General features: G+C 49.3%; 1 protein-coding gene across 1 annotated transcript in view; it reads right to left on the bottom strand.

Annotated features, from left to right (window-relative positions):
- Window positions 1-17,042, bottom strand: part of MCTP2 (multiple C2 domains, transmembrane 2) — a 225,126-nt gene that overhangs the window by 134,476 nt on the left and 73,608 nt on the right. The window contains exons 5-8 of the mRNA XM_015414496.1: window positions 15,984-16,126; window positions 13,514-13,590; window positions 10,031-10,142; window positions 8,261-8,296 (exon numbers count right to left, since the gene is read on the bottom strand). Coding sequence (XP_015269982.1) covers window positions 8,261-8,296; window positions 10,031-10,142; window positions 13,514-13,590; window positions 15,984-16,126 — 368 coding nt within the window. The remainder of the gene's footprint in view (window positions 1-8,260; window positions 8,297-10,030; window positions 10,143-13,513; window positions 13,591-15,983; window positions 16,127-17,042) is intronic.

Below are 17,042 nucleotides of genomic sequence, written 5' to 3'. Positions count from 1 at the left end.
CTGACATTAGAAACCACAACATTCGAAAACCAGTGCGGGGACATTTTAACCTTCCAGGTCATTTAGTTGCTGACCTAAGAGTAGCAGTTCTCTTACAAAGGGGATTGCAAAGGGAGATTTAAAAAAAAAGTAAAGGTTCCCTTGCTCGAAAGCCAGTCGAGTCCGACTCTAGGGTTGCGGTGCCCATCTCCGTTTCCAAGCCGAAGAGCCAGGACTGTCCGAAGACATTTCCGTGGTCATGTGGTCAGCATGACTAAACGCCGAGGCGCACAGAACGCTGTTCCCTTCCCACTGAAGTGGTACCTATTTATCTACTTGCTTTCGAACTGCTAGGTTGGCAGGAGCTGGAACTAGAGACGGGAGCTCACTCCGTCATGCGGCACACTCGGGTCTTGAACTGCTGAACTACCAACCTTCCACAGCCTGCAGTTCAGCGTCTTAACCACTTGAACCACCACAGCTCCTAAAAGGAAGATTAGAGACTGCTGAATTGTAACAGACCTTGGTTTCCTGTCTCATTACCAATGCTGATTTCTCCATGCCTTCTACTCCTCTGTAGATCACACCTAATCCAATTGCACCTGCTACTGTCATTTGCCTGCTATTGTCATTCGGTGTCTGAAATCATGCCGGTCTCCAAGATATAAAGACAGATGGATTCACATTCTGGCTGTATCTAAAGAAGTGAGCTGTGACTCTTGAAAGTTCCCTTGTTGTTCTTCAGTCCCACAGTCGAGTCCGACTCTTTGTGACCCCATGTCCTCCGTCGTCCTTTGGAGTTTGCTTAACTTCAAGTTCGATGCTAAGCAGGGCCGACCCTGGCAAGTACTAGGAAGGGAGACCTCCAAGGAATACCAGAGCCAGGACCCAAAAGCAGGCAATCAAGCCACCCCTCTGAAAAACATCTTAGCCCCACTAGGGGTCACCAGGAGTCACCATGACTTCCAGGCTCACAAGCACATGCACACATATACAATACTCACAAAAAAAAAACCCTGGCCTATTTGGAAGTTATCACTGATACTTGTTAAATTGTTAAAATAGAAATAAATTTAGATTTGATCAGGGGTCATTTCGTAGAAAAAGAGGTGCAGGAGCTCATTAGCATACCTCATTAGCGTAACTTATTTTCATATGCCACACCCCCTGACATCACCGGAAGTGTGTCGGAAGGCAACACCCACCGCTCAGGCTCCCCTGGACTGTTTTGGATTGCTAGCTATTGGGGGGGGGGATGTGCAGATCTGCCCTCGCAGAGGAGGGAGAGCTCGTACCTGAATAAACCTTGGCCTTAAAAGTGCCACTGGACGGTTCAGGGCAGGGGGGGCCGAGGGGGCTCTGCAACTTATCTGGCTGATTCTTGCTCTGACAGTGGGCTGCTGGGAGCAGGGGGTGGGGCTTGTTGCATGTGCCCGCCCCCTGGGATCTTTACTGCCGGAGCTCCACTCCTGTGCGCTCCTGCAGGAAATGACCCCTGGATTTGATAAGAATGTACTGCATATGTTCCGGGTTTTTTTTTAAAGATTTGTTTCCCCAAATTTCCCATCTTTTTTTCTTCTGGCAACAAGGCAAAAGATCTTTTAGACGTCCATTGCTTCAAAGTTTCTAGAAGTTTTAAATATTTTGTTACCTAACCCTGGCCTAGATGTTAACAGAGAATATCCATTGCTGCCATAAAGCCTGAAAAAAATAAGTTTCTAATGGCTCCCAGCTCAAAGGAGCAATCTGGAAAGATCCGGAAAATTCCATTTCTCAAGCCACAAACATTCCACGAGAGCCCACGGGCCTTAGAAATTCAAGCCGTCTCCCTACCAGCCCTCTGTACCACCATCACATGCCAGTTTTTGCAAAAGAGAAGGCAAATGGGGAGGGTTGGCAGTGGACCCTCCAAGTATCCCGACACATTTTCGATTCAGAGAACGCTCGTGGAAAAAAAATTATAATAATCCTGACTAAGCCAAACCAACTGCAAGACAAACAAGGGAGGGGGGGGTCCCATCGATGAAGTTAGCAGAGCACTTTCCTGACAGGAGGAAGAATAACGGAATTAACAGGATAAAGGAGGGACCTGAACCTAGAATCACGGAGCCCCGTTATCGGGCTTTTCTCCACAATAGCCTGCCGGAAGCAGTGCAGGAGCCGAAATATCAGCGGCGAACATACGAATCCATTAGAGAGCTTGTTTTTATTTCCTCCTGGTACCTTCATCCAGTCTGTCCACATATCTTCTGCCCCATCACACGTCTCCTGACCGTTCGTCCATAACCTCCCCAAGACGCCCATATTCCCCATGCTCACAATTTCTCTTTGTAGCCTTTATGTTCTGCCACAAAAAGGCAGGGGGAGGGGGGAGAGGGGGGGGGAGAGAGAGAGAATGAACCAAAGGCCAGCAGTGTTTCCACAGCCCGGCGTTTCCTAACTAAAGATAGTTATTGATGTACAGCGCTAGCGGTTTAGTGCGGCAGCCAGATCAATAAACCAGGAAATACTGCTATGTCAGGTGTTGCCCAAAGAGGCTTCCTGGGAAATTCTTTACTGCTTCTCAGATGGTCACAGGACCTGGGTTTTTTTTCCTCCTTAAAACCTTGAACTGTGGTTCTTCTGGAAAGAGCTGAAGCTCTCCTCCCCTCTAGTGACGGCAACCGAAAAAGACAAAAGGTTAGGCCGTTCCTTTTTTCCTAGTCTTTTCCCCTCTCTTCTTTCACACAAATAACTTTGCCTCCCTTTCTCCCCGCTATTGGCTTCTCTGATTTTATTTTATTTTTAAGGAGGAGGAACTCGGCCAGAAGCCTGCGTACCCGCCAAGTCCCACTCGAAAAGCATGATCACAATTATTTCCAAAAAGAAATTTCTGGAAGAAAGGCACTGGAGGTAAGGAGGGAAGAACCCAATGAGGGGCTTTAAACTATTTAAAGTTTTGGAAGTCTGGCTTCCTTTCAAGGGACTCCAAGGCCAATGAAGAGCACAACTGAGTGTTTGTGAGGAGGGGGAGTAGTCCCAAGAGGAAACAAGGAAAATTGGATCAAGATGGGAATTTTGCACTTTCCTAAAACCAAGTTTATTTATTGTACTACTGATGCGATGTTATTTTTAAGGGCCGACTAGAAGTATAAATAAATCAATCATTTATAACTCACCTTCCTCCCCTCGGGGACCCAAAGCAGCTTACATCCTTCTCCTCCTCTGCCATTTTATCCTCACAACAACCCTGTGAGGTAGGTTAGGCTGAGAGGGTGTGACTGGCCCAAAGTCCCCCAAGCAGGCTTCCATGGCACAAGTGAGGATTCAACCCTGGGTCTTCCAGATACTAGCCTGACATGCTAACTATCCTACCACTAGCTCTGAGTTGGTACAATCCTTTTGGTGAGCCAGTTTGGTGTCGTGGTTAAGTGCGCGGACTCTAATCTGGGAGAACCGGGTTTGATTCCCCACTCCTCCACTTGCAGCTGCTGGATGACCTTGGGCAAGCCATAGTTCTGTCAGAGCTGTTCTCTCAAGGACAGTTCTGAAAAGAGCTCTCTCAGCCCCACCTACCCCACAGGGTGTCTGTTGTGGGGAAGGGAAGGGAAAGGAGTGTGTAAGCCACTCTGAGACTCCGAGTGAAGGGCGGGGTATAAATCTAATCTCCTCCTCCTCCTCCTCTTCTTCCAACCTCTGCACTCTGTTTCAAGCAGAAAAGAGTAAAAGTCCAGTAGCACCTTAAAAACTCACAAAATTTGTGGCAGGATGAGCTACTGCCAGTGTTCCCTCTAAGCTGAGTTAGTGTGAGCTAGCTCACATTTTTTTTAGCCTCCAGCTCACACGTTTTTGTCTTAGCTCAGGAAGGATGGCTCCAGAGCAAACTAATTTATGCAGTAGCCAAATCGCTGGCTCACAACTTTAATGCCAGTCACTCACAAAGTAGAATTTTTGCTCACAAGACTCCACAGCTTAGAGGGAGCATTGGTCACTGCTCACTTCTTCTTGATCCATCTATTGTTATTCAGCATTCGTCAGCTGAGTCTTTACTCCATGCCCAGGGGATCGACTCGATCTACGGAGCTGATTATTTCAAGATTGAAGTCTCCAGCAATATGCATCACTCATAAGAACATAAGAGATGCCAATGTTGGATCAGGCCAAAGGCCCATCCAGTCCAACACTCTGTATCACACAGTGGCCAGAAATACCAGTGCCAGTGGGGCCAGTGGGGCCAGGACACTAGAAGCCCTCCCACTGTTGACCCCCCCCAAGCACCAAGATGACAGAGCATCACTTGCCCCAGAGTCCCTATCTATACCTTGTGGCACTCCTCTTGCTCGTCTACGCGTGCATTTGCACACACACCCAACCCCCCTTCCTTTAACCACAAATCCGGCCCTCCAGTGGACCCCTCTCTCTGTTGGTACACAAAAGGTACACAGTGCGAGAGCCACTGCGGCGTGGCGGTTAGAGCATCAGACTAAGATGTGAGAGACCCAGGTCCAAATCCCCCACTCTGCCATGGGAACTTGCCGAGTGACCTTGGGCCAATCACGCATTCTCAGCCTAGCCAACCTCACAGAGTTGTGGTGAGGATAAAATGGAGGAGAGGCAAAAGGTGTAGGCTGCTTTGGAGCCCCACTGGGGAGAAAGGCAGGGCACACAGGAAGTAAATAAGTCAATGGAATGGGGCTACACCCCCATCTGACAGCACTGTCAAGATCTCTGGGGCTGCCCCAGAAACCAGCATTCCATGGGGAGGAGTCAAGAAGGTGATTGGCATAGTCCAGGGTTGGCCAAACTTGCTAAATGCCTAGGCTTACCAAGTCCCCCCAGGGGGCGGGAAAACCCCTGCCCCAGAGGCCCGTTCCCTGCTGCTGGCGGATCGGGCCCTGGAGGGAGCCCCACCCCGACGTGTACATCACCCGGAAGTGATGCAACCACGCTGGGGGTGGGGCCACGGTCATCCGAGGGAAAACTCTATGGTTTTCCCTCGGGTGGTCGTGGCCCCGCCCCCAGCATGCCCAGCGTCGTCACGTCACTTCCGGGTGATGTGTGTGCGGCGCACACACTCCAGCCGCCAGCCGGGACTCCCCCGCTGCGGTGCAACACCAGACTTGGCAACCCTATAAGAGCCACACAGAATAAACATCAGATGTTTGAGAGCTGCAAGGCATGAACAAATATTACATGTTTTTAACTGGGAGAATATGCAGATTTGCTTTTTCCTAACATTAAGAGAGATGTCCAAAAATAATAACAAAAAGGGATAAAAGCAGATATAGATCACGGTATTTATTCGCCCAATGATTTTTTTGTTTGCTAATGATATTTAGCTTCCCCGGCTGCCCTGCCGGGAGCTGCACAAAATGTGTGAAAGAGACGCATGTGGCTCCCGAGCCACACTTGGGCCACCCCTGGCATAGTCTGACTCCCGTCACCTTGACCCACGACCCCTGCAAAACTGCTGGAGAAAGGAAAACAAGCTGAGCTCTAAAACTGCTTTTGTCCTATTCTGGGCACAACCCAGTGGCAAGCCAAAACGCCCCCTTTGGCAAAGGGGAACAGGAAAGAGACGGCGGCGGTCGAGTCGGAAGGCCGATCAACCGACACATCAAATCTCCCTTGAACCTATGAATGCTGTTGTGTAGGCGGCTGTTGTGTTAAGAAGGGAAGGTGCCCGGGCTGCTCCCAGGGGGAGGTAAAGGTAAGGGTCTCCCTTGCCCGAAAGCCAGTCAAATCCGACTCTAGGGTTGCGGTGCTCATCTCCGTTTCCAAGCCGAAGAGCCAGCGCTGTCCGAAGATGTTTCCGTGGTCATGTGGCCGGCATGACTGAACACCAAGGCGCACGGAACGCTGTTACCTTCCCACCGAAGTGGTACCTATTTATCTACTTGCAATTTCTTGCTTTCAAACTGCTAGGTTGGCAGGATCCCAGAGGGAGACTGGGAGGCAAAAAATGGTCCTTGGAAACGGCTCCACACACTCCTGACAGAGGGAGAAATACCACAGGGCATGCAGGCCTGGGGGTCACTGGCTTGCTCGGGGCTGTGGTTGCCCCAGCAGCCTGGGGCGGGCCATCATTCTAGAGGGACATCTCCCTCCATAGCCGATCCATCCCTGGCTACTTCCCCCTTGCCCTACAGCAACCGGGGCAGGGTCACCAACTCTGTCTTGGGGAATACCTGGAGATTTGGGGGATAGAACCTGGGGAGGGTGGGGTTTGGGGAGGGACCTCACAGCAGGGCTCTACTGGTAGCAGGAGCTCCTTTGCATATTAGGCCACACACCCCTAGTGTAGCCAATCCTCCAAGAGCTTACAGAGCTCTTCTTACTGGGGCTATTGTAAGCTCTTGGAGGATTGGCTACACTAGGGGTGTGTGGCCTAATATGCAAAGGAGCTCCTGCTACCAGTAGAGCCCTGGTCACCTCAGGAAGGTACAATGCCATAGAGTCCACCCTCCAAAGCAGCCATTTTCTCCGCGGAAACTGATCTTGGTTCTCTAGAGGAAACTGTATTTCTGGGAGATTTCTGAGAGATCTCAAGGGGGCACCTGGAGATTGGCAACCCTAAGGGAAGCCCGACTGCACAGCAGAACCTCTCCTCTTGCTCTCATCCCGTCCACTAGATCTCCGGGCTTCTCCAAGTGGAGATGACTGCCTGCTGCCCACAAAACGGCCCCTAGACACTGATTTTGAAATGACTGTTATTCTTCTGGGAAAGGAGGGCGGGAACTCTTCCACATAGCACCCCCCCCCCCCCCTTTTTTGCTAATCTGTGGCGTCTTGTGAGCAAAAATTCTACTTTGTGAGCCACTGGCATCAAAGTTGTGAGCGAGCGATCAGGCTACTGCATCAATTAGCTTTGCTCTGGACCCATCCTTCCTGAGCTAAGTAAAAAATGTGTGAGCCGGAGGCTAAAAAACTGTGAGCTAGCTCACACTAACTCAGCTTAGAGGGAACGCTGCACACAGCCTTTTTTTTCGCAATCAAAATGCCCTCCCATGCTGCTTTTCAGCTTAGTATGGGAAAAGTCCGTCTCAGTAGTGGGACTCTATGCAACGTAGGCAAGAGCTCGGCCAGAACCCCCCAGCACAGGTGAGCCCCCACCAGTCAAGCCCCCGGCCACACCGCCAGAAACTGAAGAGCAGCCACCGCCGCCACCCTCGCAACAACCAGACGTGGCCAGCCAGCCAGAGGCGGCTGCAAGCAACCCCGTGCCAGCGCCCTGGCGTTCCCTCCGAGAGCGCAGACCCCCCTGCCTATCCGCAGGACTATGTAAACATAGGTTGAACCAGAACTAAGGAGGGAAGTGTGTTATGTATGCGGACCACCACCAGGGGTCCGTGGCTAAACAGGATCCTAAATCCCCAAACAGAAAGGGGACCTAGGATCCTAGTCCACCTAGAGTCCACCAATTAGCACCCTTGGCAGGAAATTCAAACCCTCCAATGGGGACAGAGGTGTGCCGGGTGGAGTGTATATAGTTGGCCTGGCAGGGCCATTTTTCCATGTCTTGTTGTGAAGTACAATAAACATGTCTGAACCAGTGTTCCCTCTAAGCTGAGTTAATGTGAGCTAGCTCACAGTTTTTTAGCCTCTGGCTCACAGATTTTTGTCTCAGCTCGGGAGGGATGGCTCCAAACAAACTAATTTATGCAGTAGCCAAATCACTTGCTCACAACTTTAATGTCAGTAGCTCACAAAGTAGATTTTTTGCTCACAAGACTCCACAGCTTAGAGGGAACATTGGTCTGAACGCATGTCGTAGTCTGAGTTCTCCATGCGTCGAACCCAGTATTTTTCACCTCCCTTCTGGCATGCTATAGACCAGACCCAGATTGGACTGGTGCTGTTTTTTAAGGCCCAAAATTCAAAATGCGGAGGGTCAGTCACAGAACTCCAACATCACAGAGAGTTCGGCCTTTAGAATCTCAGAAGTTACTGGAGTCCAACAGACCTGCTGACATATTCTGGGAGGAACTAGCTCTACTTCAAAAAGATATGGTACAAACCCCATTACAGGAAAGGCAGGGGAACGAGAAAGAGAGAATCTGACAGTATGATTTATCGTGCCTCGAAATTTTAAGTCTGAGCGAACAATCTGAGTTGCCACCACTGAAGATGATCTACCAGAGCAGATGGACCTTGAGTCGAACTGAGCAGGGCTCTCTTTCATTGTTTTACTGCCCTCGGTTGTCTTGTGGATGTCTAGCTACGTAACACGGTTCTCATGTACACATTTCAAGCTCTCGTGGACTGGAGTGAAAACTCGAGTTGGAGGCTGAACGCAAATTACCTTTGGCGTAGAGAGCTTTCTTCGGTTCGTCCACTTCTGTACGCCGCAACCGTATCGGCCCAAACCGAGTCATCCAAGGGAAAACCCGAAAGAGAGAGAAAGAGACAAAAAAGGGTTGTGAGAATGAGTCATGTGTTTTGAACCGAGCCGTAGCATGGATAGTTGAAAGCACCAAGGACGGGATTTCTGGCCTGCAAGCACCCTCGGGAAGACCAACCAAGCTGTCTCATCTTCTGTCACAGACCAAGTTTCCGACTGTGTCATGGCTAGGCCCACAAACAAAGACCAGGCCATCGCTTGGATTGCTCATTCTATGTGACGAAGGAAAACAGCCACCTTCATAAAGACTATTGGGGGGGGGGACCACTCCCCTCCTACCGGAAATGATACGAACACATGTGAAGTTGTCTGATATTGACTGAGGCCCTGGGTCCATCAAGGTCAGTATTGTCTGCACAGACCGGCAGCAACTCTCCAGGGTCTCTGCTGAAGGTCTTTCACATCACCTACTACCTGATCCTGAGCCAGTTTGGGGTAGTGGTTAAGTTCACGGACTCTAATCTGGGAGAACCGGATTTGAGTCCCCACTCCTCCACTCGCACCTGGCTGGATGACCTTGGGCAAGCCGTAGTTCTGATAAGCGCTGTTCTTGAAAAAAGAGCAGTTTCTGTCAAGAGCTCTCTCAGCCCCACCTGCCTCACAGGGTGTCTGTTGTGGGGAGGGGAAGGGGAAGGCGTTTGTAAGCCGCTCTGAGACACCTTTGGGTAGTGAAGGGCGGAGTATAAACCCAATCTCCTCCTCCTCCTTCTCCTCCTGGGAACCAGTTTGGTGTCATGGTTAAGTGAGCGGACGCTAATCTGGGAGAACCGGGTTGGATTCCCCACTCCTCCACTTGCACCTGCTGGATGACCCTGGGCAAGCCGTAGTTCTGATAAGAGCTGTTCTTGGAAAAGAGCAGTTTCTGTCAAGAGCTCTCTCAGCCCCACCTGCCTCACAGGGTGTCTGTTGTGGGGAGGGGAAGGGAAAGGAGTTTGTAAGCCACTCTGAGACACCTTTGGGTAGTGAAAGGCGGGGTATAAATCCAATCTCCTCCTCCTCCTCCTCCTCCTCCGCCTCCTTCACTGAAGAGGCTGGGGATTGAACCACAAAGCAGAGGCTAATGCACAGAGCCACAGACCCTCTCCTAGATGATATTACTGCATTCAGCCTCCAGTTACACAAACAAGACCCCACTATTTTCTAACCTTGTAGCGCTATTTAAGTCCACCACTGTAGTGGGGCAAATGGTTATGGCAAGAGTACACTTGAGCCCTGCCCCAGAGCTAACCCATCTTCAGCTGACATGGGCCATATCAGACATGCCCATGCACCAACATCCCCTGGGGATACACAAACACATGAAGCTGTGTTATCCTGAATCAGGTGCCTGATCTATCAGGGCGGAGGAACTCCAAAATCTCAGGCAAAGGTCTTTCCCAACACCTTTGACCTGGTTCTTGTAGCTGGAGATGCCAGGAACTGAACCTAGAACCTTTTAGCTGGAGAACCAGTTTGGTGTAGTGGTTAAGAGCAGCAGACTCTAATCTGAAGCAGGGGTCTTTTGGGGCCGGAGCATGCCGGAGCGCCGCTCCGGGAGCCCAGGAGGTGTCAAAATGGCGGCGGCAGCAAGCCCCGCCCCCAGCTTCCCCTGCTACGGCTGTCACCAGCCTACCAGGGCCGCGCGGGAACTCTGGGGCCCCAGGGAGGCCCACAATTTCTTGGGCTACTTACGTTTCTTTTAATGTCTGCCTGCTTCACGGCTAGCCTCAACTCCAAGACAACCACGCCCATGTCTTCCTCCAAGCTGTTTGGATCTTCCAGTTTAAGAATCTTCTCAACAGTCCTGTAAAGTGGGAACACCATCATTATTGCCACCTATGGAGTATTGCTGAAATGCGCCCACTGGATCCAGAGGGGAGGAGTGGCTATGTCGGGCCAAACTGCCCGTGTGTTCACGGTCAATGATTCACCCAGCAAATCTCCTGTTCTAAAGCACCTGTGATCTAAATTTTGACAGTGGGGAAGATGCAGGGGCGGATTAACCATTCAGCACGTGCTTAGGGCACCAGGGCCAAAGGGGGCACCGCAAAGTTGGGAAAAGGGTGAATATCGAAACTTTGATACATTTAACTTGTGAAATATTAAAATAGATGTTGTATTGCATTTTTGTAGAACTTTATGCAGCCCAAGCTTGGCTTAGTTTGTACAGTCTATTGTGTTATCTTATGAATACATTTTTGTATTGCTGCAACCTGCATTGTCTATCTGGTCAGACAGGTCAACAACTAAAATGGACTGGGCCAGTGTGGAAAGGAGGGGGGGCACCAAGATTGGCCAGCGCTGAGGGCACCAGTGAGTCTTCATCCGCCCCTGGGAAGATGCAAAGGGGAAATGGAATGAAGGATGGAGACTGTTTTGGAGATGAAAGTACGGGAGGGAAGAGCTTGAAGCTCTTGGTTTTCTTTCCAGCTATAACCACGTTTTGTGCCCAGGATTATTTCTAAACATCAAGAACAAACAATGAACTAAGGCTGCACATTAGATATATTTTTGTTGTTGTTGTTCAGTCGCACAGTCGAGTCCGACTCTTCGCGACCCCATGGACAAGATCTCGCCAGGCCCTCCTGTTTTCCGCCGTCCTCTGAAGTTTGCTCAACTTCATGTTCGTTGCATCTATGACACTGTCTAACCATCTCATCCTTTGCCGTCCCCATCTTCTTTGATCTGGGATCCCAGGAACGTGAAGCTCAACAACAAAAAAACTAAGATTATGGCATCCGGCCCCCTCACTCCTTGGCAAATAGAAGGGGAAGTCGTGGAAGTAGTGACAGACCTCACGTTCCTGGGATCCCAGATCACCGCAGACTGTGACAGCAGCATTAGATATATACAAGGCTTTTTTAAGGGACTGGTGTAATAGACCCAAGCTGAATTTAAGGGCAAAATCATTTCTTAAAAAAACTTCTAATTTGCAGTTGCTTGCAGATTCTTTTTTCAACATTTCTAATTACGGAATCAGGGGAAAGACAGTAACCAGCTGAGCAAGCTGATACTTAGCACTGTCATCTTGAACTTGTCGGCAAGATCTGTGCTTGGCGTTTGTTTTCCATAAGTATCTTTCAACATCTAACCTTAAAGGCAAAACTTGAAAAGGGGTCGGGATTGAACAAGTCACATTAGAGCTCTGATTTAAAAAAAACCAAACCAACCCTGGCTGCGGTCACACGGAGCAGTAGCCACGCTACTGTGACGGAAGATAGGCGGATTTTCCGGGTGCGATCTCACCGCCACATCTGGGAAGCGCAGAGTTCCCGTGGCGATCCCGAGGCTTCCCGCCGAAGACGCGCAGTTAAAAACTAGTACCTCGGAGGTACTAGTTTCCGGAAACCGCGGGGCAAGGGCAGGCGTCTGATCGAGTTTCCGGTGGTATCCAGCGCCCGCCCATGCCCCATTGGGAAAAGGTTTTTTTTTTTTAAAGTCTCCAGGGATGCACACAAGTACCCAATGGGGCATGCGCATACTTCCGGTTCAATTTAAAAAAACAAACACAACCCCGTCGTGCCGGGCCGCTTCTTTGGCGCGTCGTGTGATTGGCACCTCCCCCCTAACCATGGGACCTCGACGGGACCGCGAGGGGATGCCTGATCGCGCAGTCGCGCGTAATTTCGCTGTGGGGCAAACAGCCACGCCTCCCCCCCCCGCGATATCCGGCCCGTGTGACCGGGGCCCCTGTTTCATATCTAGAATAACACCAAGCCATTTTCTAAACAACTTCCGCAAGCTAGCATTTAGAAACATTTATTTTTTTTTTCAGTGAGGAAGGATAAAGTAACAAAATAGGAGTTTGCTTCTAGTACGGATGGCATCGTAGTCCATAGCAATATTCATTGCACACATCCCTTTCTCTTTCTTTACTGCTCTACCTTTGCAATCCACTTTCTCCATTGAGGTGTGTCATGCCTCTGACAGTTTGCTTAAGACAAGGAGCTCTTTGCTGTATAAACGTATTGCTTTACCTATTCTCTCATCCACCTTGAGTCACAGTGAGCAACAAATGGTCAAGTCGCAAACCAACTCAAGGAGACCTTATGAGCACCGGGTTTTCAAGGCAAAAGATGAGCGGAGGTGGTTGCATAGCAACCCCACTCACCCTTGGTAGTCTTCCTAGCACACATGTGCTCATGAAGCTGCCGTACACTGAATCAGACCCTTGGTCCATCAGGATTTCGGGAACTAGAGCCAGCTTGGTGTAGTGGTTAAGAGTGTGGACTTTAATCTGGGAGAACCAGGTTTGATTCCCCACTCCTCCACATACAGCAAGCTGGGTGACCTCGGGTCATTCACAAGTTCTCTCAGAGCTGTTCTCTCAAGAGCAGTCCTTGAAAGAGCTCTCTTAGCCCCACCTACCGCACAGGGTGTCTGTTGTGGGGAGAAGAAGGGAAGGAGATTGTAAGCCTCTCTGAGACTCTGAGTGAAGGGCATGGTATAAATCCAATCTCCTCTTCTTCCTCCTCTTCTTCCTCTTCCTGTTCTTCCTCTTCTCTACTCACGCAGCAGGTCTCCGGGGTCTCAGGCAGAGGACTTTCCCATCACCGACTACCACTTGATACTTTTAACTGGAGATGACGGGGACTGAAGCTGGGACCTTCTGCAGGCCAAGCAGACATTCTACCACTGAGCCACAGCCCCTTCCAAGTACTGACTGTGGTCAACCCGGCTTAGCTTCCAAGCTCTGATTGAGAAAACACTACTTTGGGCTTTTAGGCTGCTCAGTGAACAAGGTAAAGGTAAAGGTTCCCTTGCTCGAAAGCCAGTCGAGTCCGACTCTAGGGTTGCGGTGCTCATCTCCGTTTCAAAGCCGAAGAGCCAGCGCTGTCCAAAGACGTTTCCGTGGTCATGTGGCCGGCATGACTAAACGCCAAGGCGCACAGAACGCTGTTACCTTCCCACCGAAGTGGTACCTATTTATCTACTTGCAATTTCTTGCTTTCGAACTGCTAGGTTGGCAGGAGCTGGAACTAGAGATGGGAGCTCACTCCATCATGCGGCACCCGGGTCTCGAACTGCTGAACTACTGACCTTCCACAGCCTGCAGTTCAGCGTCTTAACCACTTGAGCCACCGCAGCTCCTTCAGTGAACAAAGCAGGCTATAAATGGCGGGGGGGGGGGGGGGGGAGAGTAACATGCTTGCAGTTAATAAGTCTTGAGCATACCTGTTGAGTTCCAGTTCATCCAGCTTTACAAAAGTCGAACCCATAAAGTCCGAAGAGGTTAGGTCTCGGTCGTATACCTGATGCACAGGGAGTTGGGAAAACCAAACACAACAGTTCAGTACCGGAAAATAGTTTCAGTGCGAGAGACCAAAGCCAGAATCTTTCGCTTACAGCATGCTGGACTAGGACCTGAGGGAGACAGGTTCAAATTCCTGCATTGCCATGAAGCTTAGCGAGCATAGTGAGACCCAGGGACTCATGCAGAGACACGCAGAGGCAGGCTTCTCTGGATTATGTGTGTGAACCCATGGTGGCCTGATCTTACTGGTATGCAGGAGAATGGGCTCATGGGATAATGGACGCTCCCCAAACCATTTGCTAGCAATGACACTGGGCACTGTTTTGAAACCGTAACCATGGCAGCTTAGGAAAGCACAAACCTTACTTTTGAACAATCTCTGAGTGTAGACATCACCCAAAAATTTAAGTGTCAGGTTAGAACATCAGAGACGCCAATGTTGGATCAGGCCAAAGGCCCATCCAGTCCAACACTCTGTCACACAGTGGCCAGAAATACCAGTGCCATCAGGAGGTCCAGCAGTGGGGCCAGGACACTAGAAGCCCTCCCACTGCTGCCCCCCCCCAAGCACCAAGAAGACAGAGCATCATTTGCCCCAGAGCCCCTATCTATACCTTGTGGCTAATAGCCACTGATGGACCTCTGCTCCATATGCTTATCTAATTCCCTTTTGAAGCCGTCCATGCTTGTAGCCGCCACCACTTCCTGTGGCAGTGAATTCCATGTGTTAATCACTCTTTGGGTGAAGAAGTACTTCCTTTTATCCGTTCTAACCCAACCGCTCAGCAATTTCATGGAGTGCCCACAAGTTCTTGTATGGTGAGAAAGGGAGAAAAGTACCTCTTTCTCTACCTGCTCTTTCCCATGCATAATCTTGTAAACCTCGATCATGTCACCCCTCAGTCGTCGTTTCTGTTCTTCCCCACATCCCCCACCCACCCTCAAGACCCAGCTCAGAATATGGACTTGCAGACACCCCCCCCATCCCCGAAAAATTGCTCAGGTCTTGTGGAAGCCTAGTTTGTTTCTCCCGCTGCTCTGGTCTGCCATGGGGGAAAAAATTAAACTGAAATGTAGAGACAAGCCAGACCAACAGGTTTTGATCCCAGCAGCAGATGTGGGGGACTGGAGGCTCACTTCATCAGATGCCCGTAGTGGAATCCAGCTATGCAAATGCTTATATGTGGGGTTATGAAAACAGATAGATCAAGTCAAAGTACAGGGCCCATGCCCCATAATGGTGCACTTACAGCACTGTTTTCTCCTTTTGTGATCCCGTTTTCTGCATCTTGACATATTGTCTCTAATACTTTTTTTGCATTGTTCTAATTTTTGTCATTCTAATCCTATCATGTTGCTTATTTGATACCTCGGGGATGTTTGTTTGCATTGACTTAACACCAGGTAATCCACCTTACGTCTCAGTGCAAAAGGTAGATCATAACTGAAGTAAATAAAAATAAAATAAATACACCGCGAGCTGGCAGTAATTGGCTGTTTTTCTAGTTCTGCTCACTTAGACGTCTTCCGGTTGTCACACTAGGGCTGTGATCACACACACTAAACAATCCACTTTCAATCCACTGTCAATGCACTTTCTAACTGGATTTTTACTGGGTGAACTGGCAAAATCCAATTCAAAAGTGCATTGACAGTGGATTGCAAGTGATCGCAGCCCAGATTCCTTTATTCTTATGATATTTCACTCCACCGGGGACCTCCAAACCAGATTCAGGATTCCACTGTGGCCAAAAGAATTCAGCTACCAAGGCCCAGAAGGAACTCATTTCCAAAACTGTTAGCAGCTGCAAGACTAGCCATTGCTTCTGCCTGGAAAGCCAGTTAGCCTCCAAACCAGATTCAAACCTGGTTTGAAAAAGTGTGGGATCAGTTTATTTTAGACAAACTTACACAAGTCACGCAAAACACGGCTATGGTCACATCTAAAGGCTATGAGCGGTTTGTCGCGGTCTGGTCAAGGGTTCTTCATTATATGTCAGGAAATGACATTCTTCCAGCAAAGGCTTCCTACATTCCTTGGGTCCGTTTTTAGCTATTTATCCACATGAAAAAAGATTTTTAGCTATTTATCCACATGAAAAAAGGTCATAGAGATGCTAACAGAACACTTCATGACTTTCTCAGGCTCAATCACCATTTTTGTGCATGAAGAGGGCTGGGTTGATATTGACGGATGCAACGGTTATTCTGTGGAATGTTTTGAGGGTATCTTGTTTACTCCTTGTCTATTCTTGGATTTTACAGTTCTGTTTTCACTTCCTATTCTGTTGTTTGCCTGTAATGTGTTTTTTATCTTTGCTGTTTTGTTGCATATCTTTCAATAAAAAATTTTTTAAAAAAATTCAGCAGTGACTCTAAGCGAGACATTACCTTGATACGAAGCTTCTGATCCAGGGACTGTATTGGAAGAACAACCATCTCATCCCAAACAGGGTTCAGGTTCTTGTAGATGACCTTGCTTTTGTACAGCGTCTTCCCATTCACCTTAAACTTCACGTACGGATCACTTGTACCTTCATGTGGAGTGGAAAAAAGGTAATCAGTGCAGGAAAGCCGTCACCCACCACTACGTTGCTCCAATAATTTCTGCACTGTATGCTATGGCAGACTAGCCATAGAAAAATGTCATTCAATAGTAACAACCGTGGCAAAGGCTGTGAATAGCAGATGCTAGACATAACAATTGTCTGTAGATATATACATTTTTTGCTCATCATTAGGAGGCAATACCAGCTTAGTTCCTGCCAACCTAGCAGTTCGAAAGCAAGAAATTGCAAGTAGATAAATAGGTACCACTTCGGTGGGAAGGGAACAGCGTTCCGTGCGCCTTGGTGTTTAGTCATGCTGGCCACATGACCACGGAAACGTCTTCGGACAGCGCTGGCTCTTCGGCTTGGAAACGGAGATGAGCACTGCAACCCTAGAGTCGGATTTGACTGGCTTCCGAGCAAGGGAACCTTTACCTTTACTTTTACCAGCTTAGTAATGTTATAGAGTGGCTTTTCTGAAAACTGTGACTGGTTGCCCATTAAGAAAGCCTTGTAATTCTCTGAAATATTCTGGAATTCTATTGAATTTTGAAATTTGACCGAAGATATAAAATTGCCTGCAGATATAAATGAAAGAAAACATCCTTATACTAATGCTGAAGTTGCCCCCGGAGTGCGGATATCTAAATCTGCACTTCGGGGGCACCTGGGGGGAAGGGAGAGGTTTGTGCACACGTGGGCCAGTCCCCACGTGTGCACAAAAATAAAAAAAGTTAAAAAAAATTTGGGGGGATGTTTAAATCCCCCCGAAAGTGCAAGAGCGTCTCCTGCGCGTGCGCAGGAGACGCTCTGTAACTGCCGCTGCCGCTTGGGAGGGAAGCAGCGAGCAGGGAGGGGGGGCCAGAGCGGCGAGGGCCGATCGGCTTGCCGCAAGCCGATC

Source organism: Gekko japonicus, unplaced genomic scaffold (genome assembly GCF_001447785.1).
Source record: "Gekko japonicus isolate JY-2015 unplaced genomic scaffold, Gekko_japonicus_V1.1 scaffold324, whole genome shotgun sequence".
Taxonomy (NCBI): Eukaryota; Metazoa; Chordata; class Lepidosauria; order Squamata; family Gekkonidae; genus Gekko; species Gekko japonicus.
The sequence above is the reverse complement of the archived record's forward strand: the minus strand, read 5'-3'. Positions and strand labels throughout refer to the sequence as shown.